Source organism: Euprymna scolopes, unplaced genomic scaffold (assembly GCF_053919585.1).
Source record: "Euprymna scolopes isolate OS-2025 unplaced genomic scaffold, ASM5391958v1 sca135, whole genome shotgun sequence".
NCBI lineage: Eukaryota > Metazoa > Mollusca > Cephalopoda > Sepiida > Sepiolidae > Euprymna > Euprymna scolopes.
In genome coordinates, this window is record NW_027633142.1 from 56,117 (window position 1) to 83,225 (window position 27,109).

Consider the following 27,109-nt stretch of genomic DNA (forward strand, 5'->3'; position numbering starts at 1 on the left):
AATACTTTTCGAAGACATTCTGATACCAAATCTAAAAACACTAGCAAACACGTAAAGTATGTAAATGAAATTTCATAAAAATCGGCCCAGCTGTTTTCAAGTCTATAGGGAACTCACACAAAGTTCCTTTTATATAAAAGATTTTAATAACTTTCATAAAAAACTTTCTCATCATAACTATTAGAAATATTAGTGGCAGTAATATCACTTCTAATTTTCCATATAATATCTATTAGAAATATTAGTAGCAGTAGTATCACTTCTAATTTTCCATATAATATCTATTAGAAATATTAGTACAAGTAGCGTTAGCGTCTCTAATTTCACACAAAATTATTACAAATTTTATTATAATTTGCATAACTTTCTCTAATTTCCCATGGATCATTTTTTTTTTTTTTTTTTTTTTTTTTATTACATTTTCACCCCAAACAAGGCACATTGCCACTTTGGTGTAGGGGGCTACTATCAGGGGAAACATCTACTGGGGTACTATGTAGGGATTAGGGCAGCGAGATGTTGGTTCACGTTGCACTTGAACTTATGCATGTCAGTACAGTTGGGGAAGCAGTGACCTGGAATGGAATTCCAAAGTCTAGCAGTTCTGGGGAAGAAACTACTGGAGTAGAAGGATCTTTTACATCTAGGGATCTCTACAGTGTGGGGGTGGGATTTTGCAGCTTGTCGGGTCTGTCGAGGGTGTTCACGTCGTGGGGGCACAAGTGCTTGCAGTTCTTCAGAGCATTCACCATTATAGTACTTGTAGAACAGGCAGAGGGATGCAACGTTTCGACGATGGGACAGAGGCTGAAGTTTTGATGCCAGTTTAGGGCCTATCAGATTTGCGACTCTCTTTTGAACCCTGTCAAGGAGCGAGAGACTAGTAGCCGATGCACCGGCCCAAATATGACAGCAATACTCCATACATGGGCGAATAGTGGCCTTATAGAGGTACATGATACTTTCGGGTGTTAAAAGTTTTCTAGCACGGTAGAGAGAGCCCACCTTCCTTGCAGCGGCCCATTTGGTTACATTATGTTTACCTAACATTTAACTTGACATTTACTTTGTTTTAACAACAGGAAACAGATACTATACTTTGATCCAACCTATCAACATAGCAGGACTCACTTGAAGTTTTATTTAAAACATATCAACCACATTATTTTAAACAAATAGTTTTTTCTTATGTTTAGTTTCAGTTTTAGACAAAAAAAAATCAAATTATTTTTCTCAAACTTATCTCTTAGACAGAATATCAATGATTTTTTTGTTTTATTTTCTCGGTCAAAGGTCAAAACAGTACATTAGCAATAAATATCAAACAATCAAATATTTCACAAATTTAAAGTGCTTTTAAAGGAGCGTAACAAAGGCACGACACCATGTTTGAAAATTTCAGATGCATCACATCTGCATTTAATTTGATCCATAGTCATCAGACATCAATTAAGCAAGAGTCACTGAATTTAAATTTCCTCGTAAGCTTTAAATTTCTGACATTTTCAAGAATGAAAATCATGGAATTGATTTTGAACAAAATTAAAAAAAAAAAAAAAATTTGAACATAATGTTTTCTTATAATTCTATTTGATTCTCTTTTTGTATAAAGTGCTGCGAAACTATTTCTCGGGAATTTTTTTTTTTTCTTTTGATTTTACAGCAGAATTGACCAATACATTTCCCCAAACTCTACTACCGTGTAAGTGGGCAGGATTTGAAGTCTGCTTATGCACCCCCTCCCTTCTGGGTTTTAAAAATGCGAGCATTTCAAAATCAAATGTGTATTTTTGTTGGATCAGAAAAACCTTGTTTGTGAAGTAAATTGGAATTTGGCATGAAATTCCGACATTAAGCTTGTGAGATTAAATAAAAATCATTTAAAAAAAAAAAAAAGTTCTGGAATGAAAAGTCTGGAAATGCTAGATTTCTGGAAGACAAAACTTTTTTTGTTGTTATTTTACATCCATGGTGGTTTCGTTTGTTGCGCCCACAAATTAGGCGACAATTTACTTGGAGAAGAAGCATAGTTTGACGCCCACGGAAGGCTTTTTGACGGACGGTTCATCTGTGATTCTTCATATTGCTTCAAGATTGGAATTGATTTTGTTTGTACTAAGGTTTCTAGCCCTTGAAAATGGACTTTCGTCAATTTGTAAATATCTTTTGAAACTGAAAAAGAAAAAAAAACATAAGATATCAGTTGATCGAACAATTTAATTTAATTAATGCAAAACACAACCCACTTTGTCCTACTATTAACCGCCTCTGTTCTTTCTTGATAGACAATGGATAACTTTGTACAAGGGTAGCTACATGCGTAATTGTGAAGCAAGGGTTGCGCAATCTCCAACTCTACCTCTCCTGAATCAACACTGCATGATTCTGGTAGCAGAGAGAAGTCCAGGACGACTAGAAACAATGCCAAGATAAGCAGAGAGTGTATACAGCACCTGGTGTTCTTAAATGGTTAGCCATTTAGTACTGACCAGGCTAAATGTTGCTTAACTTTGTGATCTGACAAGAACTGGTAAGTCAATGTAATTATGCTCACTAAAAAAAAAAAAAAAAAATGCATCTTACGTTTTTTTTTTGTGTGGCAGAGTAACTAAAAATTTGCTTTTCTTTCCAATCTTAATATGTACTTTGTAAATACTTTGATATTTCTCAAGAAAAGGTATTCTAATAAAATCTTTTAAAAAAAAAGAAAAAAAAACTTGTTGTAGTCAATTCAAATATTTTTTTTTTTTGCTCATATTTGTAAACAACTTATTTATTGAAAAAGACAATTCAAAATTGAATTGTTTTGTTTATGTATAATGGGGTACAACTACACTATGATAGCAAAATTTGGAAAACGAAAAAAAAACGAAAAAAAAAACAATGTTATCTACTGACTTTTTCTGCTAATTCCAACTAAAAGAAATTGTATCTATTTAACTGGCATGTCAGAAGGACTTAAATATTACCACATATTTTTTTTTTAAAAGTCAGTTTTCAATTTTTATCATACAAAATGTTGCCATATTTCTTTGGGAAAATGTAACAAGGGAAGTAACTCAGTTCTGCTAAAAACAAGGCAAAATAATTTATTTTGAAAAGTTTACAATAGTTACATGCTATTTACCTCCCTTTGGAACTCTTCTTTTTTTTTAGCTAAACATTATTTTCATCAAAAAATGTTTTCTTTAATAAATTTTTTCTACCTCATCGTTTTTCATAATTTTTGGATATATTCATTATCGTGACATGACAATTAAGTAAAGACCATTGGTTTGTCTTGAACTTCAATATTAAACTTTTCAAATTTCGCTATTAAAGTGTAGTTGCACCTATAATAAAATAAAAATGAAAATACATTTAAACACGACTAATTCATATTAGTTGGCTGTTATTTAACTAATGAAAACATTTCACTTTAGACAGGATAACATTAAAATATTATAGGTAGAATTCACTTAAGCATTTCAAATGTTAACATCTGAAATAATGTTTGAATAGAAAGCGACCACTGAGTTATTTCCCTTTTTCTTGAATTTAAATGGCCTTTTAGAAAAGTATCACGTGACATTCTATATCCACTTTTTTGTAAACGGTAAATTGAACAATCATTATAAGTTGCTATTGGATCACAGGAAGGAGCTGACGCAAAAATTCGAAATGGAATATGTTCATGGATTTTCTGCCATTGTCTATTTAACGCTATTGACTGTGTGTAAAAAATATGGTGATGTATGGACGGCATTTTACATTTCATATACGACAAATTAAGGCATGACAAATGGCTCCTGCTGATTATGCATCTATGTGATATTTAAACACGTCATTCATGCAACCTCGGATTCTTATGTTAAAAATAAGAAGCAACAGATTATAATTTAGATCGACTGAAGTACCTTTATTTTTGTTGTTTTGCTAAAAAAAATTGTAAAAAATAAGTTTTGGGGATGTTGCATGAAGAGAAATGAAGCATAAAATGGCAAAAAAAAACAAACAAAAAAAAATTAAAATGAAGGGAAAAAAAATTGTAAATAAAAAAAAAAGGATTTTTGTAAAAAAAATGGTTTAGAAAGAAAATAAAAAAAATGATTTGAATAAAAACGATCTGATTTTTTTTTTTTTTTTATGCATAAAATTTACATGCATCTGATAAAGTCCAAACAGGAAAATGGAAAAGAAATGGAAAGGAAAAAGGAAAATAAAAAATGGAGAAAGAGAGAAAATAATCCATGTGCATCTGTGAGAAATTTTTATATCTTAAATTAAAAAAAAATAATAATAATAATAATAAAGGTGCTTGAAAAGAATGGTTAGAAATTTTTATATCGCAAAAAAAAAAAATAATAATAAAAAAAAATAAAAAAAAATAAATAAAAATATAAATAAATTTTAAAAAATAACAATAAATATACATAAATAAAAATATAAATGAATAAAAATATAAATAAATAAATAAATATACATAAATAAAATATAAATAAAAATTTTTAAAAAATAAATAAATAAAAATAAATAAATGTTTAAAAAAAAGTTTAAAAGATTGCACATTCATTTTTAATTTTAAAAAAAATATCGTTTTTGTTTTTCTCAAATTTTAAACAATATCAAAAATGTGCTAATAACATTTCATTAAATAAAAACAAGAGAAAAAGTAGAAAAAGAAAATAATATAAGATGGGGAGGGGAATATTTAAAAAATTATAAGATGGGGAGGGGAATATTAAAAAAAAATTTTTTAACAAGAATAAACAAAGGAAAAAGATATTTACTTGATTTTGTGACGTGAACATTTGGTTGCGATGCCAAAAGAATCTTTTGTAGACAATTAATCATGGCCGCTGTGCTTAAATATTGTTCAGCTTTGTTTTTTAGTGAATAAAAATGATTCAGATTGACATCAAACGGATTCACATCAGTTGTGTTATGACAATATTGTACCAACTCTTGTATCACATCCCATACGTGAATTGTTCCTGGCAAGAGAGAGAAAATATGGTAGTCTTTAATTTGTGTTGTTTAAAAAGAAAGGTTTATAAATGCTATCAAGTTATACAGAAAAAGCAGAAATATAGTAATCACAAGTAAAACGTTAAACTGTAGATTTTACATATATATATACTAGCAGGGAGACTCGTTGTTGCCCCGAAAGTCAATTAAAATCAACGAATGTTTCACCCTCCCATATTTTATTGTCCTCGAAATCAGTAAAATCGCCCATTTTTCACTCCTCTCCACAGTGACAGTTCACAAGACATTGTAGCCTACATTGCACTGTAGAGAACCTACTATTGATTTATAAAATTATTTTTATATAATGGCTTGAATTAAAGTTTAAAATGCAAATATCAAGTATCATGGTTAAATTGTGCTCTGAACAGAAACATTAATTTCGAAAGCGCCTCTGCCACATCAAAGAACCTACTGTTGAATGATTTTCAATACTTATCAGAGGCATTCCGATACAAGACCTATTTAAAACATTGCTAGGCATAAACTACATTTGTGTGAAACTTTAAAATAAATAAAAAAAACAGCCCAGCTGTTCAGGAGTCTATAGGGAACATATTCACACATAAACACACAATGTTGCTTTTATATAAGTAGTAGATATATTTTTACACACTTTCTATGTATAGCTCTAGGTAATTACACCTATTAAGCTTATCATAACGGCAATACTCAGAGCACGACACCTTTAAATATATTTTATTGATATTTTGCTTATTTAGACCCTGTCTATTACACCCTATTCATATACATAATGTAGCCAGACTTTGTGGAAGCATCCTGTAGATTATGTAGCCAGACTTTGTGGGCACCCTGTATATATATATATATATACTAGCGGGGGGTACCCGGCGATGCCCGGGTGTCTTGAAATAAAAAAAATGTTTTGGTAGGTAAGTATGAGAATCGAACCCGTACCCTTGAGTTGGAAATTAATGTGTGAAAAAAAAAAAACGGGAGATGTTACCCATTAGGCCACCGCGACATACATACACCATACTCAGGTTTGAATTTATTTATTAAACTATAAAAACAGGCGTGCGCAATAAAAGTTAACTCTGCTGCTTCCATTTGACCTAATTAAGAAGGTCAAATAGAAGTCACGCAGTTGTTTACCCAAGTTTGACTGTTTTTGTTTTTTTTCCCCCAATAGATGTTGGGGGGAAGGGAACCAGCTCCCAATTGTCCAGATTGAATAACAATTGTCTGATGTACAACATTGATCAAAGCTGATTGCTTCTGGACATTTCCCGGCGCAATGCCGAGAACGTTGTTCGTTGTTAACTTTGAATTAGTTTCGCTTTTTATACAAAAAAGCCTCATCAACACGCGAGAAGCCAAAATAGCAATAATTTTTTAAAAGTCGACGTAAATAAATCTAGATGCGACGCACTTTCCCAAATCGTACATATTATTATTTAGAACCCATATAAACAGTTGTAAGCGATCGTAACGACATCGGAACCGTGTGCAAGAAAAGCCTTTTGAAGACATACACGAAATAATCACACACATTTTGCCTTTTATATATATATATATATATATATATATATATATATATATGTGTGTGTGTGTGTGTGTGTGTGGCTACATAATCTACAGGATGCTTCCACAAAGTCTGGCTAGATAATGTAGCCAGACTTTGTGGACACCCTGTGTGTGTGTGTGTATATATATATATGAATGGAAATGTATAAAAAAGAATATGAAAAGTATAAAAGCTTATAACTTTTCTTTATTCGTTTTCAATTGGTGACGTGCAGGAATACAAAATAATATTATGGAAAAAAATTAAAAACTTTTTTACAGGTACATAATTTCGACCGATCCTTCAGTCTTCATCAGTGTAGTGAAAGTGATGAACATACATGAGGGAGGAGGTATAGCCAATAAGGTGCCACGTCAGTTTTAAATATATACACATATAAGTACGCACATACACACATGCACACAGCACATATATACATACAAACGAAAAATTAAAAATTAAACAGTAAATAAAAATGAAGAAACGCGCCTTTAACTGTCCAATATTTTGAATTCTAACGATATTATTTATTCCAAGAGAGAATAAGAATTCAAAGGATATAAGACGTTATGAGGAGAAACGCTAAGATGCTCATTTGTAAACTAACGGCTATTTCTCGTTCGAAAAAGAACGAAAATATTGTTTCCAAATTAAACCGTTTAAAGAATTTATATATTAATATGTACATACACGTACATATACAAACAAATACTCACATGTACAAATATATACATATATATGCATATATACACACATAAACGCAAATACACATGCAGAAATGTTTGCGCATATATTTACACGTAGAGACAGCTATATATATATATATATATATATATGTATATATAAACAAATCTACATAAGTGAATGTAGGGAGAGAGAGAGGAAGAGAGGGACGGGAAAAGAGTTATAGGTGTTCAAGAAATACATACATACATATATCTCTATATAAGTAAAATGAACTCATTTTTTCCCGTCTGATTTTGACATTAATAGGATTAAAAATCAAGATATTTCATGCAAATATAATATGCACAAACGGCAGAACAATATCTGAGGTGTGTTATAGGCTTATTATTTCTCAAATTTCTCGATAATCTTAGATTTCTATACTTTTTCTGCTGAGAAGTCACGGCCAAAATCGGTTAAGATCAATGGAAGTGGTAAAATATTTTCTCTCTAATAAATTCCTCCTCCCCCTGCCATCACTTAACACCATTTGGGGATCGTTCACAAGGAACAATTGAGAAGAGAACACCGGTTTGGCTTCGTAGTTCTTTCATGTGAAGTTATTTAAAATCACTAAACTAAGCTGCAGTACTCTGTGGCGTAGTGGTTAGCGTGCTGGACAATTCACATTATATTTTCACGTTCGCGCCGACCTACCGTAGTCGTTTTTTTTTTTTTTTTTTTTTTCCTAAACAACTGGAATGGACTTTTCTTGATGGCCGAACTGTTAACGTTGCAGATGTTTTTTCTTTTTTGTTTTTTTTTCACACTTTATTTTCCTACTTTTACTCATGACTCCGGGTTTGATCCTTCCTACTTACCTACCATAACATTTTTTTAAAACTCCCCCCCCCCATCCCGGAAACAAACACTCGGGCAACGCCGGGTACCCCCGCTAGTATATATATATATTTATCAGTAATATGAAGAAAATTAACACTTAAAGAAAATGTGTTTTGAAAAAACACACATACATCCACATACATACATATATACACATATACTGACGTGTACATACACTTTCAGGTACATATACACATACACTCGCATAAATACATACATATATGTGTACATAATATGCACACACATACATAGACCAATGTGTATGAGAGTATAAAGAAAGAAAAATTAGGGAAAATGTGAAGATTTCAAAAAGAGTTAGCAAGAAAAAAAAAAAAAATTTACCCCATCTCACCATGTATTTTAGTCTTAAGGAAAATGTTTATGGGAATATCTTTGTAGTTATGAAAATTGTAGTCATTGAGTAGTCCTAGGTTTTTGTTAAGGCCTGTAGTGTTCGTGTTGAGTTTTAGAATTAATTTTTTTTCATATTTTCGTCTCTGATGTTGTGTAATAAAATTGAATGCTATGAGGATGTATCTGATGTTGTCTACTGTGTGGTTAGGTAAATTATAGTGGATAGCTACTGGATGCTGTGTAGATGTGTCTCTAATGGTATGTTTGTGGTTATTAAGGTGTAGGCAGAACTCCAGGCCCGTTTCCCCCCACGTAATTGCCTTTTGTGCATTCGGTGCAGTATAACAGATATACAGGGTGTCCATAAAGTTCGTGTGCACTTTAAAAAATTTATAACTTTATTTATATTTGCGATAGAAATAATCTGTAAAAAATGTTATAAAGTTTCATGTATCTAGTTTTAAGTATAGTTATTGAATAATTTTTCACCACAAAATTCGTAACAATTTTTAGATAAGTAAAAAATAAGTAAAATATATTTTCTTTTGTTTTTCAGAATAAATTTGATCCCATGGCTTCAATTTAGGAAAAAGTAAACTGTGTCCTTTCGTTGGCTGAATTGAAATCTACTATTGCTGTACAAAGAAAGTTTAGAATTGAATACAATAAAAAAGCGCCTCATAGGAACACCATTGTTAAATGGATGAAAAAATTTAAAGAGAAGGTTCTGTCCATGATAAACCACGGTCTGGAAGGCCATGTGTCAGTGACAAAAGTGTTGCTTCCATAGAAGAATCCTTTACTGCAAGTCCAAAAAAGTCTGTAAGACAGGCATCATTGGAGCTCGGGCTTCCAAAATCTACTGTGCATAAGATTCTGAGGGCAAAACTTGATATGAAAGCTTACAAAATTCAATTACATCAACAGTTGTTAGAAGAGGATTATTATGCACGGCTAACTTTCTGTCACCAGTTCAATGAAAAACTTTGCAATGATGATGCATTTGTGAGTAATTTACTGTTTTCTGATGAAGCAACATTTCACATTAGTGGCAAGGTCAACAGGCATAATTGCCGAATTTGGGGAACTGAAAACCCAAATGAAACTGTTGAACATGAAAGGGACTCTCTTAAAGTTAATGTGTGGTTTGCTTTGGGAATAAATCGAATCATAAGGCCATATTTTTTTGAAGATCGTGTTATTAACAGTGACAGCTACTTAGATATGTTGCAGAATTACTTTATTCCGCAACTTGAACAATTAAACTTGAAAGATGATACAGTGTTTCAACAAGATGGAGCTCCTTTTCACTTTGCTCGGCGTGTTAGACAGTTTCTAAATCAGGAATTTCCTAACAGATGGATCGGAAGGAGTGGACCATTTCATTGGCCTCCACGTTCGCCAGATTTGACTCCATTAGATTTTTTTTATGGGGACATGAAAACAATTGTGTATGCAACCAAACCTAGTTCATTGGAAGATTTGAAAGCTAGAATAACTAATGTGATTTCGGGCATTACTATAAATCATTTGGCAAATGTTTTTTGTGAACTGCAAAATCGTATTACCCTTTGTATTGGAAGGCATGTGGAAAGTTAAATAAAATTTCAATAAAAGCTTAAAAAATATAGATATACTTCTTTCAAATCCATTTTACAGATTATTTCTATTGAAAATACAAATAAAGTTATAAATTTTTTAAAGTGCACACAGACTTTATGGACACCCTGTATTACATTTGATTTATTGCAATTTAGAGGGGGGAGTTTGAGATGGATGTTGGTGCCTGGAGGGGTGAATGTGCTATTGGTGTTAATATGTGTACATATTAGACATCTGAGTCTATTGCAAGGTTTATATATATATAAAAACGGTCCTCTCATGACGACAACCGGTTCTACGCATGCGTCAGATGGCATCATGACCTGATTTACTTTAAATTGTTGAAGAACTGAGTAAATTTCATGTACGTCGTGTTAGGTCAGTTGGTTAGCGCGTTGGTTCATTATCTAAACGTTTTGGGTTCGAATCGTGGTGTGAGATGTCTTCTTTTTTTTTTTCGATTTTTTAAATTTAAATATTGAACCAGTGTCATTCAAGCCATTTTTCATGTATGTTCGTTTTTCTGTTTTTTTTACTTCGCTTATCCACTCCCGACCACACACCCAAAAACACCCGGGTACCCACCGATTTTTTAAATTTTAATATCGAAACAGGTTTATTTAAGCCATTTTTCACGTGTTCGTTTTTCTGTTTTCTTTTTTCGATTTTTACATTTAACATCATTCGTTTGCCTTACGTTAGTTTGTTTTTTGTGATTTTTTTTCGATGTTTTGATTACCCTGCCCCACCGCTTTAGTTTTAACGTTTTCTTTTTTACTTCGCTTATAACAAACCTGGTCATTGACCTCATTTGCTGAATAGCTATTGCTTACATCGTGCGTGCACCTGTCAATTTGGTTCTTACTTAAATAAATTCAAACATCTTTCAGTAACTCATTCTGGCTGGCCGATTTTTATTTTCAACCTTCGCCTCAGGGCTTTGGGTTCGATCAGTTGCATCAGTTTGAATTGAAACCGAAACCAAAACTTATGAAGAATTCTGGGTAAAATTATTTATAAAAAGAAATAAATGACTTGAGTGCCATCAGCTATAATCAAAACCGAGACCAAAACTCGTGAAGAATTCTGGGTAAAAAATTATTTATAACAAGTAATGAAAGGTCATTACAATTAAACGACGGTCACTCGGACGAAAAAAATGTAAGCGTGACACACAAAATAACGCACACTTTTGTATTAATATATAGATAAATAAGAGTGGAAGCACCATATATAATCTCATATATAAACCTACATCCATTATTATATACGCTTAATTGAACACAAGTTGTTATTTTATCTGGAAACGGAATCATTCTTACCATTTTTCCAATTTTGAACGGATTGCAAATTCAATGGATTATCTGGATTGACAGTTCGGGTCATTTTTAGGAGGACTTGGTTTTCCGAACGAAGCCACACATAAGGTGAATTGTAACGAGCATAGGCAGCCAAAAGAAATGAACTTTCGGGAGGAAGTGCATGAATCTGAAAAATTGAAAAAAAAATTTTTTTCTTAATTTTTAGTTGGTGGGGAGGGGCCGACAGATCCGATAGGATCTGATCGGTTGAGTAATATCACAAGAGAAAAGAGAAGCTATAGTTGGTGATATAGTTACGAGTTGGTGAAAAGCAGAGAATATTCAAAATTTCCAGAGATTTCGTAATTTGTTTCCACATTTTTTTTCTAAAATATATTTTTATTCTCACAACATTTCTGTCGATGTCACCTCCGACCTTCATTAGGGTTAGGGTTAGGTATATCTGTCGAACCAAAGAATCTTTCTGTTGAATCTCAGAATCTGCATAGAATTTCGAATAGAACCATTCATTTAATCCATGTAGGTAGCATGCTCGCATTCCGTCAGCCATGACAAAGTAGAAGCTCTAATTGTATTTTTGGGTCGACCACACTTATTGTGTTTTTGGGTGTCACCCATACTGAAGATGTAACCTTCAATCTGCAGAAGTGTAACTTTTACAATTAAATTTTATCATTGCACTATGCGTCCTTGTGGACTCCATGCAGCTTCCCGCATTCGTCATGATACACTTGAAGAAGGTCGGAGATTACATTGACTCAAGATGAGAATAGTAGTCCGGAGAATATGAAAAATCAATCATTATCTAAAACATTCAGAATCGTAATAAAAATGTTTTTTAGAATTCTAATGACAACAAAAACGAGTTTTGATATTGCATTTTTTTTTATATTGTTTTGATATTGCATCATTTTTCAAGCAATTTTCACATTCTCCTGTTTTTTTTTTTACACGTTCAGCAAGATCGATGGAGGTTTCAGCCGAGAACAACTATGGAGACACGGTCCACCGCCAGCAATGCAGCAGAGGCGTTAAAAAGCTTCCAAGGATTCAGCACTCTCATTGACCATATCTTGCAACTATAAACGTAAATACACCCGTTTGTTGATATTAAAATCGATGTACGTCTCCATAAGGACCATCGGAGACATAGGAAGGAGGATCAATCAGCTGCAACAATTGACATTTGTTGCATCCTACCAATAGATATAAAGTACACAACTCCAAAACGAATTTTAAATGTTCAGACATGCAGAGACCAACGAGAAAAGAACCTTAGTCTTCGATATGTTGACGTGCATACCCAAGTGAAACACACCTTCCGCACTGTGCTGTTTGTCCATAAATCCCCCATCCAAGAAAAAACAAAAAATAAAGAAAAAGCCTAGATAGAAATAAGATAGCATACACCAAAAATCACATAAATTGATAGAGTAGTTTTATTTTTATAAACAAAATCATTTTTAAGTGATTAATGGGAAATCGTAGGCATTACAATGATTTAAAAATCTAATTATTAAATCTGCTGGTGATTTCACAAGATAATAATTTAACCATAAAATTTTATTTCATTTTAAACCAGCCAAACATGAGGAGTCCCCCTCCACGAGTGAAAAATTTACTTTCACCATGACTAATGTATGTACAAAATTTCAAAAAAATTTAAAGTGCTGTTATTAAAAAAAGTGCGAACAAATGAATGGATGAATGATTTGGGGGCAATTTTAGCCTTATAATGTCCCCTAGAGAGGTAACCAGAGTTATCCCGGAAAATCCGTTCTGGCAAAAATTTACTTTCACCATGACTAATGTTTGTGCAAAAATTTTTTTAATTCAAGGCGTGGTTATTGAGAAAAGTGCGAACAGACAAATGGGAGTGAATTACTAGGTCCAATCTCTCCTTTGTCAGGAGACGAATAAAACTTGATCAATTTAAATATATCTCAATTCCTGTATCTAGCTACAGTCATCCAAAACCGAATACAATATTCTAAGGGAGATTAGAAATCTTAAATATCCTTAAAATATAGAATTTGTTCTTTGAAAATAAAATTTCTAATCATTCAAGAAAACATTTGTATTTGAGAAAACAATCTTAAAAATATGGTTCTGAATTTGCTTAGATGAGGATTGATAATTTGCATCATTTGTATTATTCGGACTAACATTCTCATCTTGAGCTTTATTTTCACAATGTGCAGATTCGTTTTATTTTCACAACGTGCAGATTCGTTTTATTTTCACAACGTGCAGATTCGTTTTATTTTCACAACGTGCAGATTCCCGATTTCAACAGAAAGATTCCAATATTTGATAAGATACACCTAAAAAAGGTCGGAAGTTACATCGGCCGAAACGTTGTGATATAAAAACAGTGGTTCAAATAATATAAATACATAATGAACTCGGATCCACGCACAATCTAAATAAAAAAAAGATGTTTAAACAATTGAGCACGAAACTACAGGTTGGAACGATAAAATTGTTGCCCTAAAGAAAACAACACTCCAGCTTTATTTTAAAACTTTTATTGAAAAAAATCAATTCAAATAATAAAAAGAAAATTAAAAATAAAAAAATAATGGCAAGCAAGCTACGAAATAGTCTTTTCTGCACCAGCCTCTCGAACCAAAGGTTCTTAAGTCCTTCGCCACCCTTACTCAGGCACGCCTTCATGCTGGTCTATCTTCGGTTAGCTCCTCCCACACATTCACATTGATGCCAAGAGCGATCAGATCCTGTTTGGCCACATCTTTAAAAGCGCAGCACCAGGCGACCACAGCTTCTTGTTCCATTTGCCAGTTCGCTGTAGAGGATATCCTTAGGGAAACGGCCATCAGGCATTCTGCACAGGTGTACAAGCCAACTCGATCGTCGGATCTTGAGTGTCTGAAACAAGGAGCGGCTGCTGGCACGTCTTAGCACCTCTTCGTTGGTGATTCTATCCCACCAATTGATGCTCATGATATGTCGCAAGCATCAGAGATGGTAGACGTTCAGTCTTTTCTTGTGACGAGCATACGTGGCCCAAGTCTTTGCTCCATACAGTAGGGTACTCAGAACACAGCATTTGTAGATGCAGCATTTTGTGCAAGAAGTGAGGTATTTATTGAACCATGCTCTTTCACGTAGTCGGTTGAAAGTAGACGTTGCTCTACCTATGCACGTTTGTAGCTCCTGTTCAATGGATACTCCCTTGTTGATGTTGGATCCAAGTTACACAAAGTTCTCGACAGTCTCTAGTTCGTGGGCATTGATGATGATTGGTGATGCGTCACCCTGGTGCATCACAACTGTCTTCTTCACACTGATTACCAGTGCAAACTCTGCACAAGCAGCGCTCAATTTGTCAAGCAGCTGCTGGAGTCCACTTGCGGAGTGCAAGACCAATCCAGCATCGTCTGCAAACAGCAGCTCAAGTATTAGGACTTTTCAAATCTTGGTTTTGGCGCGTAGGCGAGCCAAGTTAAAAAGTTCTCTGTCAGAGCGAGTATGAAGGAACACACTGTCTTCGTCCTCGTGATTTCCAAAAGTGTGGTGCAGAAGAACCGAGAAGAAGATGCCAAACAGTGTAGGAGCCAACACACAACCTTGCTTGACTCTACTGCACACGGGGAAGTTGTCAGACATGTCACCTTCGAAGAAGACTGCGGCTGTCATGTTGTCATGGAGCGATATTATCAAACTAAGAAGAGTTGGTGGACAGCTCAACTTTTGTAGGATGGCAAACAGACCATCTCCACTGACCATGTCAAAAGCTTTTGTGAGGTCCACAAATGCGATATGGAGAGGTCTACGTTGTTCTCTGCATTTTCCCTGGATTTGACGCACTGAAAATATCATGTCCGTGGTTGAGCGCCCGCTACGGAAGTCGCATTGCGATTCTGGATAAACACGGTTTGCAATCTGCTGAAGCCTTGGAAGGAGCACTCTGGCAAAGATTTTGCCGGTGACACTGAGTAAAGATATACCACGGTAGTTATTGCAATCTCCTTTGTCCCCTTTCTTGAATAAAGTGACAATTTTAGCATCTTTCATAGCTGTTGGAAATTTTCCGTTGTGCCAACTAGTGCAGAGGAGGTCGTACAAGTGCAGGAACAGGCACTTGAGCTGGTCTGCTGAAATCTCGTTGGTACTTGGGGGTTTCCCTACATTCGTGTGTTGGAGAGCTACTTCGAGTTCTGACATAGTTGGAATGTTGTCCAGTTCAACTAGGGTGTCAAAGTTCGGAGTGGAATTTAAAGCTGTGACTGTGATGTTGCGCGGTTCGCCATATAGTAGAGTAGTACTCCACCCAGCGTTCAAGCTGCTTCATAGGATCAGTGATGAGCTCGCCTGTAGTAGATTTTAAAGGGCAAACTTTCTTCACGCTCAGTTCAGTTGCTTTGCGGAGTCCACGGTACATCACATGAGCAGTCTGGATTTTGTCGCACAGGTTGTTCGAGTAGTTGTTTGCACAGTGCCGAGTAGCTTTCTGGTATTGACTGCGAGCCTCTTTCAGCTTGGACAGGGTGCTGCGTGTCGGCTTGCTCATATAGTTCTTGTGAGCATCGTTTTTGGACAGTAGTAGAGGTTCTAAGATTTCTGCTTCTCAGCCATTCAGTCTTCGCAAGGCGGCCGCTTGGTTCCAAAGGATGTGACTGCAGCGTCATGCATCGTAGTTGGCAGGATTTATCCAGCTACACTGCTTCCCCTGGTGCAGAATTTCTCAGCTTATTTTCAAGTGCAGTGCGAAACGCACTGATGTTGTCGTTGTTCTTCATTGCAGCCGTGTTGAGACTACGACGTGGTCTTGGCTTACGTGATGCAGATTTCTTGTTCGGGAGATTGAGTTGTGTCAGCACAAATGAGTGGTCGATATCACCATCGGCGGAGTGGTAGGTTCTTGACCGTTTGTCAGAACCGATGTCTCTTTTTCTATACAATACAACATCCAATTGGTGCCAATTTTTGGAACGAGGGTGTCTCCAAGAGACACGATAACACATTTTCTGTTTGAACCAGGTGTTTGAAATACAGAGTCCCAGTTGACTACAGAGCTCCAGGTAATTCAGGTAACTTGATTGTGTAGTAGAGCCAATATCTAGTCAATGTAGCCGCCTCCAGCCTCAATCACTGCCTCGATACAACTGGGAGCATGCCTTTTCCACAAGCGCCGACGGGAGCTCGGCGAATACTTGGCAGATGGCAATGATCAGGCTGGCTTTAGTGTTATGGGATGTCATGTTGGTGATGTTCTCGATGACCAAATGAAGTAGTCCTGTGGGTTCAGGGTTAGGGGAGGAGAGGGTGACAGTCAGGGAAGGGTACAAAGACATAGCATTTCTTCTGCTTGGGTCTCTTTGAACTTGTGATCCATCGCCGAGTCCTATTGCCACACCCCGGGTCTGCCAGGGGATCACCGCACTCTTCAGCACATCCAGGTACACTTTGGTGTTGACGTTAAAGATGTGAGGTGGCATGATATGGCCCTCACTTGAAACCGCGCTAAAGACCATAACTGTGGCCGGAAACTTAATTGAGCTTTACCCTCCAGCGTTGAACCATCCAGATTTGCATTTGAGGGTGCTGGCAATGGTCCTGTTGTCATAACTCAGATCGGTAGAGAGCATGAGTTGTACAGCAGTGCATTTCCCTCAAAGATTGTGTCACTTTCAGACATGATAGACGGCTCCTATCACTCTTGGGATTTGTACACAACGGGTCAACTAGTCGATGCTCTGCAACAAAAAAGAAAACTGTTTTTCATTAATGGAAATGGAATCATGTCATCTTTTCTAAAACTAACCTTCGAAGACGTCTTGATTTTCAAAAGCATCTCTTCTCTTCCTTGCAACGTCATAGAGAAATGTTTAAAACCAACAACTGTCCCAATCCGCAGCATTTCCCCTTGAAACTGCAACAGTAACTTTTTGTTTTCTTGATCCATTCTTTCCTAAAACATATTTTGAGTATGCGACTATTTATGAACGCTGATAACAATGCAGAAGAAAAAAATGGGAATGATGGAAAAAGAACAAAAACAATCAAGGACAATCGATCTTGGTTACAAATCTTCAGAAAATCTATATGTTATCGTGACATCGGCTGACATATATTCGATAGGTTTTTAACAGTATTTTGTATAGTTTCTTATTTTTAACTCCTTTTCCCAAACTTACCATGTTAAAGAGAGAGTCGGGCGCCATTTTTAATTTTCCAATACATCAGTAAACACTATGTTTCTCGAGCTGAATAAACATGTTACATTAAATAAAAACACTAAAAAATTATCCAGTTAGGTAGAAAAGTAACTTATCTTGCCTTTGATAACATTTATTTGTTATATATTTGTTTTTTGACAACTTTTTCGAATCTATGTGTACTGTGCCAGTTGGCACAGTTTAATATTCAAATTTAAAATCGTTAAATACAATTTAGGCGCGCAGTGCAATTGATTGTTTCGGAGCGTTAAAAAAATGAAAAATGACACCCACACAAATTCCGGTGTGACCTTTATATACCAAAGGTGCGTATGTAGTTGAAAGCACCCCATGTGATGTCTTCCGTCCAATGGAATTCCTCCTAGAACATATTTTAAAACTGATTTTCTAGAGCTCGTTTGGAGCCGATCAAATCATATATAAACATGCACAAACACAAAATCTATCTCTTTAGTCTCTTAGCCTTTCGAGCATTCTTTCGTCTCTTTAAACTCTTCGACTCATTCAACGCTTTCTCATTAGGACTTGCCACGCGTGCAAACATCAATTATTTCATTTCCACTGCTCCGCGCATTAATACTCTCTTTTAACAGACGAACATTAATATTGTCTCTGTTACATATTTGAACATTCAAAGAACACAAAAAAAAGAGACTCTCCATATTTCATATGAACTCAGAAAAAAAGAACTCTGAAATATTGAGAACTATGTTTTGCTTGTTATTGTTTGTTATTTCTATTCCGGAAATAAACCTCCATTTGTGTTGCACATAAGATTTCTTATTTTCATTTTTATTATTTGTGGAGGAAGTCAGTTCCTAAAAAAAGGCCAGGCGACCCCCACAAGTTGGTGACCCGACGCAGAAATCATATGCACAACGGAATCTTATAAGCTATTAAACAACCATGACTCAGCAGCAAAAGCGACAATTTTTTTTCGACCACAGTTTCAAGCTCCGCGTCATCGGAAAAAGTCAGTTGACAGTTTAAAGGCTTTGAAATCACTTTCGAGCGAAGAAAACAAACATGGAACCTTCCTGTGTTGAAAAACCTCTGGCAACGTTAACGGTAAATATACCAGTATTTAATCCTACCAACATAAAGACCTGGTTTATCCAAATCCAGGCCCTTTTTGACGCAAAGCGGATAACGTCTCAACGAACCAAATACTGTTACTTGGTGGAAAAACTCCCGGCAGACGTCGTCGAAGAGGTGGCGGATTTATTGGAGAATGTGCCAGAAGACAACCCATATGACGAACTTAAGGAGGCCATCTTACGACGGACTGGCTTTTCAAACGAAACAAGGTTACGCAATCTTTTCACCCAAGTAGAATTGGGAGATCGCACTCCGTCACAACTTTTGCGATACATGCGTACATTGCTAGGGGACAACAAAATGTCCGAAAATATAATGAGAAGTCTGTGGCTGGATAAACTTCCAGACACAACAGTACAAATTCTAGCACCCACAACGGAAGAGACAAATATTGAAAAACTCGCCGATATGGCAGATCGAATCCACGAAAATCTGAGGCACCGCAAAGTAAACTCAGCACCAGCACAGCAGAAACAGACGTGCGACGACGATATATCGGGACTAAAAATGACAGTCAAAAATCTCACTTGACAAGTGCAGGAATTAATGCAAATAAACCATCGTTACTCATTTAATAAACGATCGAACTACCGAAAACGAAGTCTTAATAGAGGTCGAAGCAACACACGGGAACGAGCGAACGAAATCTGTTTTTACCACAAAAAATTCGGCACACAAGCTCGGCGTTGCACTTATCCTTGTTCTTTTAAAAACAAGAATCAGGGAAACGAATATTCCGGCCAGGAGAGACGACGACTGTCGCTGGATTTTCCACTAAAGGTCGTTTATTTTTTATTCGTGATAATAATCATGGATATAACTTCTTAATAGACACTGGAGCTGAAATCAGCGTGATACCACCTCTACGTAAACAAAAAGCTATTCCACAGCCTTACCACCTCCAAGCAGCTAAGGGCACACAAATACCGACATACGGTGAAAAATATTTAGACGTCAATCTCGGCCTGCGCCGCACATTTCCGTGGATTTTTACCATAGCCAACGTGACGACACCAATATTAGGAGCAGATTTCCTAGCACGGTTTAATCTATCGGTAGACATGACTAGTCGCACACTGACTGATAACCAAACAAAAATCGTAATTAAAGGTATCACCACAAGATACCAGTCTACTGGGATTAGTTCTGCCTTACCTGAAGAGACGTACATTCGTCGGCTGTTTCAAAAATACCCACAACTTACTCAGCCATTCAAAGTCACGGATAATATTAAACATAATGCAAAGCATTATATTAAAACGAATAGACAACCAGTCTACGCCACCCCCAGACGTCTGAAGCCGGATAAGTACAAGATTGCAAAAGACGAATTTCAACGCATGTTGCAACAAGGAATTATCCGACCTTCCAAAAGTGCGTTGTCATCTCCTCTACACATGGTACAGAAAGCAGACACGACAACATGGCGTCCATGCGGCGATTTCAGGAGATTAAATGCACAAACTTACCGGATAGATACCCTATCCCACACATTCATGATTTTGCAATCGGACTGCAAAATGCCACGGTATTTTCCAAACTGGATTTAGTAAAAGCGTATTACCAAATACCGGTGGCGGATGAAGATATCCACAAAACAGCACTGACCGCACCATTTGGACTTTACGAATTCGTCAGAATGCCATTCGGACTTAGGAACGCTTGTCAAACCTTCCAAAGGTTAATAGACGAGGTTTTTAGGGACCTTCCATTCGTATTCGCTTACGTGGACGATGTCCTAATTGCTAGTAGAAACCTCGACGAACATAAACAACACTTGGAACAAGTTTTTCAAAAACTGTCCCATTATGGTTTAAAAATAAACTTGGACAAATGTATTTTCAGTCAGCAAGAAGTAAACTTCCTCGGGCATTCAATTGATAAGGATGGTATATCACCATTACCCGAAAAAGTAAGCGCCATTACGGATTTTCCACAACCTACGTCTGTTAGACAAGTTCGTCGCTTCATTGGTATAATTAATTACTACAGACGATTTTTACCCAACAGTTCCACAATCCTTACACCGTTAACGTCATTATTGAAGAACAAAACGAAAAACCAACAATTAAAACTGGAAGGATCAGCTTTAAAAGCTTTCCATCAAGCTAAAACTGCCTTAGTCAATTTCACAAAATTGAATTATATTAAGGACAGCGAAGAATCGAAGCTTACACTTACAACAGACGCGTCAGACATAGCTGTAGGAGCAGTTATACATCAACTGACAGGGGATACAATGACCTCTATATCGTTTTTCTCAGCCAAACTGAGCAAGACACAGACAAAGTACAGTACCTTTTCAAGGGAGCTATTAGCAATTTATTTGTCAATTAAACATTTTAGATATCTGTTAGAAGGAAGAAACTTCTGTATTTACACTGACCATAAACCGTTAACATATGCACTGCATACGCATGTAGATAAATATGGTCCAAGAGAAATCAGACACCTTGATTATATTGCCCAATATTCCACAGACATCAGATACGTCAAGGGGCAAGAAAACATCGTGGCGGACGCATTATCACGAGCTGCAATAACTTCACTAAATTCCAGTTCGTTAACTATGGAATTAATTGCACAAGAACAAAAGACGGATAAGACACTCACTGACGTACAACAGAAAACGTCTTTGCAACTGAAGGAAATGCCCGCACCTTTTAGTGTAACAACACTTTATTGTGATACAGCAAAAGAACAACCGCGTCCATACATACCGCCAAGCATCAGACGACATGTTTTTCTACATTTTCACAATATGTCGCATCCAGGCAAACGAGCCACCGTAAAAATAATAACAGACCGCTTTGTTTGGCCGAATATGAATGCAGATATTCGAAATTGGACCAAGACGTGTGTATCCTGTCAGAAAAATAAAATACACAGGCACACGAAGTCACCGCTGGGCACTTTCAGTGCGCCTGATGCCAGGTTCACCAATATCCATGTTGACTTGGTGGGGCCATTACCGCCCTCAAAAGGACACACCCACATTCTCACCATAGTCGATAGGTTCAGCAGATGGCCAACAGCCATACCCGTGAAAGACATATCGGTGGCGACAGTAGCTGGAACAATACTAAAAGACTGGATAGCAATTTTTGGAGTACCGTCAATACTCACAACGGACAGAGGTTCGCAATTTCAATCGAAACTCTTCGCAGAGTTCAACCAATTGTTGGGAACAACCCACATAAAGACTACTGCTTATCACCCTTGCTCAAACGGCCTCGTCGAACGCTTTCACAGACAGCTAAAAACTTCTTCGGCTACGAGTCTTAACAACACGGACTGGTCAGATAATTTACCATTAATCCTATTAATGATCTGAAACACAATAAAAGAAGACTTACAAAGCACACCAGCGGAGCTAGTTTTTGGATCCGTAGTCACACTACCTGGACAGTATTTTAATGCATACACAGATATTTCACCCACAGCTACATTTGTGACGGAATTAAAGAACAAAATGTCTTCTCTCAAATTTACCCCCACCAGGAGGGCTGACAAACAAACATATATACCGAACGACCTTCACACATGCAAATTTGTGTTTATCAGGAATGATACGGTCAAAAAGCCATTTTGTCCAAATTACACTGGACCATACCAAGTTTTGAACAGAAGTGAAAAATATTTTACTGTCCAACGGAAAGACAGGAAAGACAACATCGCGATCGACCGAATTAAACCAGCATACATTGAGGAATACCCTCAGACAATTTCCCCACCAAAACAAATTCCCTTAGAACATGGGAGTCCAGCAGAAAATGACGAGGACACCAAACCCATGACAAAAATGGGTAGGAAAGTCCACTGGCCGAAACATTTCAAGGAATACATTACATATTGAAAAAAAACTTTTTTTCTTTTTTCCAATCTGGGGGGAGTATTTGTGCCAGTTGGCACAGTTTAATATTCAAATTTAAAATCGTTAAATACAATTTAGGCGTGCAGTGCAATTGATTGTTTCGGCGCGTTAAAAAAATGAAAAATGACACCCACGCAAATTCCGGCGTGACCTTTATATACCAAAGGTGCATACGTAGTTGAAAGCACCCCATGTGATGTCTTCCGTCCAATGGAATTCCTCCTAGAACATATTTTAAAACTGATTTTCTAGAGCTCGTTTGGAGCCGATCAAATCATATATAAACATGCACAAACACAAAATCTATCTCTTTAGTCTCTTAGCCTTTCGAGCATTCTTTCGTCTCTTTAAACTCTTCCGACTCATTCAACGCTTTCTCATTAGGACTTGCCACGCGTGCAAACATCAATTATTTCATTTCCACTGCTCTGCGCATTAATACTCTCTTTTAACAGACGAACATTAATATTGTCTCTGTTACATATTTGAACATTCAAAGAACACAAAAAAAAGAGACTCTCCATCTTTCATATGAACTCAAAAAAAAGAACTCTGAAATATTGAGAACTATGTTTTGCTTGTTATTGTTTGTTATTTCTATTCCGGAAATAAACCTCCGTTTGTGTTGCACATAAGATTTCTTATTTTCATTTTTATTATTTGTGGAGGAAGTCAGTTCCCAAAAAAAGGCCAGGCGACCCCCACAGTACAGAGACTATTTGTTTCGCACAATATTCGGAATGAAAATTGTAAAATTGAATTTCAATTAAAACCAATGTTTCTAGTTAACTGCCATGTTGAAATTAGTAACATATTCAAAAAATTACGAAAAATGAAATTAATTATTAACGAAAATTGTTTTCCAAGTAAATTTCAAGTTATACTTAAATAATGAACAGAATTCCAAACTATGATTTACTGCCGTTGTTTAAGTGACATTTCAGAATAATAAATGGTGTCTGAATAATAATATAGTAATTTAGAAGGAAAATGTGTCGTAATCTGTTACTGAAACTATTACATGAAACATCTGATTCCGCGGTTCATTTATCCACCATTATGGGGGGGGGGTTAACAAGACAGACTGCAGTTACCTACCCTGTTTTTATGCTGTTTTGGAGTATACCTTGCGGTACTTGTACAGTTTAGTGAAGACTTTAAAAAAATGAAAAATTTGGAAAAAAATTTGTACATACTCGTTACGGAATAAAGTTTTCGGGTTTGTATTACTGTACACACAGATTCGAAAAAGTTGTCAAAAAACAAATATAGGTTATCAAAGGTAGATAGGTTACTTTTCTACCTAACTGGATAATTTTTAGTGTTTTTATTTCATATAACATGTTTATTCAACTCGAAATACATACAGTGTTTACCGATGTATTAGAAAATTTAAAATGGCGCCCGACTCTCTTTTGAATACGGTAAGTTTGGGAAAATTAGTTAAAAATAAGAAACTATACAAAATATTATTAGAAACCCACCGAATATATGTCAGACTACGTCACGGTAATATATTAAGCTAGTTTCTTAACAGTATTTTGTATAGTTTTTTTTTATATTTTTAACTCATTTTCCCAAAATTACCGTATTCTAGAGAGAGTCGGGCGGCCGGGCGCTATTGTAAATTTTCCAATACATCGGTAAACACTGTATGTTTTCGAGCTGAATAAACATGTTACATTACATATAAACACTAAAAACGAATTTAGGAAAACTCGTCCCGGGAAAACTCGTCTCCGAAAAACTCGTCTCCGGAAAACTCGTCTCGGGAAAACTTGTCCCCTTTCGCTAGGTAGGAAAACTGGTCCCGTATTGAATAAATATCGATTGAAAACACATTTTATGATCGTTCTTGAAGGAGATATTGCTTTTTAAAATAGACTATAGCCCCCCCCCCATAATATTTTAAAAAAATATTTTTATTTGTTTAATGTTTTTTTTTGTTTTTTTTTTCTACCTAACTGGCTAAGTTCTTAGTGGTTTCACTTATTTTGAAGCGTTTATTATGTTCATACAAAGTTAATTAAAAAAAATTTTGGTTCTTATTTTAACGATGTTTTTTGGAGTCATAAAAACAATAATAAAAAAACAAAACACAAAAATTAAAAACTGGGAGCGTTACTTTTTTGTTTTGGTTTTTTAATTATGATAGTTTTTTGTTGTTATGTTTTCGTTTTCTCTCATACCAAATGCAATGCACTCATGCGTTATTTAAAATTATAATTCTATCAATTATCAACATTTATTGTCGTCCTGTCAAATTTTGCAAAAATTAACTAATAAATCAAAAGCGAAATATTTTTTTGGCGCGAGAGATGCCATGTGCTAACAATCTCTCGTTAACTCATTTTTAATTTTTTTAATTTTTACTTCAAAATTCTAAAATCAATCATTCAGAGAAAAAGTAATCACTAAATAAATTTATTAATCAATTTTATTGAAAACTCCGCTATCGTTTATCAAGAATCTTTTTAATTTCATTTTTTGTTGGTTGTTTTTCCGAGGGAGATATAACCCCCCCCCCCTCTCTAAATTATATTTCAAAAAATATTAAAATTTTGGTTTGTATTACTGTACACATAGATTCGAAAAATAATAAACTAGACAAAATACTGTTAGAAATTCGCTCAATATATATTACCGTGACATAGGTTGACATATATTCGGTGTTTTTTTAATAGTATTTTGTCTAGTTTATTATTTATAACACCTATTCCCGAACTTACTCTGTTTAAGAGAGAGAGTCGGCCGCTATTTTGAATTGTCCAATACATCGGTAAACACTGTATGTTTTTCGAGCTGAATAAACATGTTACATTGAATAAAAACACGAAAAATATATCCAGTTTGGTAGGAAAGTAACTTATCTTGCCTTTGATAACATTTATTTGTTATATATTTGTTTTTTGACAATTTTTTCGAACCTATGTGTAATACAAACCCAAATCGATTTTACCCTTTTATAACAACAGTAAATAAGTAAATTCTTTTTATATTAATATAAAAAAATATGCGGTCTCGTTTATGAACATAATAAACGCTTTAAAATAAGTGAAACCACTAAGAACTTAGCCAGTTAGGTAGAAAACGGACACTTAGAAAATCGATTTTATTTAAAAAAAAAAAAATCATCAAACAAGTAAAAAAATTTTTTTTTAATATTATGGGGGGGGCTATAGTCTATTTTAAAAAAACAATTTCGCCTTCAAGAACGATCATAAAATGTGTTTTCAATCGATATTTATTCAATAAGGGACCAGTTTTCCTACCTAGCGAAAGGGGACGAGTTTTCCGGAGACGAGTTTTCCCGGGACGAGTTTTCCGGATACGAGTTTTCCCGGGACGAGTTTTCCGGGCACCACTAAAAACATATCCAGTTAGGTAGAAAAGTAACTTATCTTGCCTTTGATAACATTTATTTGTTATATATTTATTTTGTGACAACTTTTTAGAATCTATGTGTACACTAATACAAACCCAAGTTTTCATACAAAAAAAAAAAAAATTACTTAACCTGATCAAGTAGTTTTTTTTTTTTTACAGAGAAAATCGTGTTCCAGCCGTTTTGTTTTTCGCAGATGAGGAGGAAGGTGACAGGGGAGATAGCTCCAATCACCGTTTAAAGTTTGCCAAAATTTGAGATTATTTGGAAACATGGGCAGAAAAATACCAAGATAAATATTTTAGTTTTTTTTTCATCCCGTTTTCATTTTGTCCTTTGTCAATCACTTTTTCGTTTAAAGGCACCCTCTCATTCATCGTCCACGAAATAGGCAAACACGATCGATCTCATTAAAATTTGATTTTTTTATATAAAAAAAAAAAATAAATAAATAAATAGTTGATCAAATTAAGTGAAATTTTTTAATGAAAACTTTATTCCTTAACGAGTACGTACAATATAACTTTATTTCAATATTTTCATTTTTTTTTTTTTAAATTCTTGAACAAGTACCATTTTACCGATTTCGACATGGCAGTTTAGTAGATGACTTCGGTTTAATTTTTGTTCTTATTCCGAAGATGCGCCGAAAAATATCATGATCCGTAAACTGCAGAAGTACCAAAATCAAAATTTAAATTAAAAACAAAATTATTTAAAAATAGGAACGGACTTTTTCGATTCTATAAGTTCAAATTATTAGAAAAAAATGTTTTAAAAACGGATTCACCATCATTAATTAATAAAATTGGCGCAGAAATAGTTTTAATCGTAGAAACGGAATAAAAAACGATTAACACATTTAATTATAAATTTGTTAATTTAAAAAAAAATGCAGGTGGTTTTAATTTTGAAACATAAAAGTTAGAGGAAAAAAATGATTTGGAAATTTCGATTTTTAAATAAAAAAAAAATTTGAATTAACCCATTGCTATTGGTAAAAAATTCGGTTTTTGTAGACGATTTTCTTACCTTTGTTTTGATATTTTTCGGATTATTGCGATGAGGAGAGAAATTCTCACGAGTTAAATATTATCAAAAAGTCAAAACGTTGTTATCGTACTTAACACCAGCCACTTCGTTTCGTTTGGGCTTCAGACGAATCAA

The 27,109-nt window shown here is 35.1% G+C and overlaps 1 protein-coding gene across 2 annotated transcripts; it reads right to left on the reverse strand.

Moving 5' to 3' along the window:
* Positions 1-1,256: 1,256 nt before the first annotated feature.
* Positions 1,257-27,109, reverse strand: LOC145273657 (uncharacterized). Of its 2 annotated transcripts, none has more exons than XM_080127089.1 (5): positions 26,975-27,109; positions 17,171-17,317; positions 11,383-11,548; positions 4,770-4,973; positions 1,257-2,172 (listed from the first exon to the last, which is right to left on the reverse strand). In XM_080127089.1, exons 2-5 carry the CDS (start codon positions 17,309-17,311, stop codon positions 1,961-1,963), a joined length of 723 nt encoding a protein of 240 aa, XP_079983215.1. In that variant the 5' UTR covers positions 17,312-17,317; positions 26,975-27,109; the 3' UTR covers positions 1,257-1,960. The 2 variants fall into 2 exon arrangements, with proteins under 2 accessions (XP_079983215.1, XP_079983216.1); XM_080127090.1 differs by lacking the exon at positions 26,975-27,109 and adding an exon at positions 26,075-26,159.

Coding starts and splice junctions, on each gene's coding strand:
- LOC145273657 (XM_080127089.1), bottom strand. CDS start 17,311: ATGGATCAAGAAAACAAAAAGTTACTGTTGCAGTTTCAAGGGGAAATG. Junction 11,549..17,170: donor AAATCAAGACGTCTTCGAAG/GTTAGTTTTAGA, acceptor TCAATTTTTCAG/ATTCATGCACTTCCTCCCGA. Junction 2,173..4,769: donor TGTTCACGTCACAAAATCAA/GTAAATATCTTT, acceptor TTTCTTTTTCAG/TTTCAAAAGATATTTACAAA.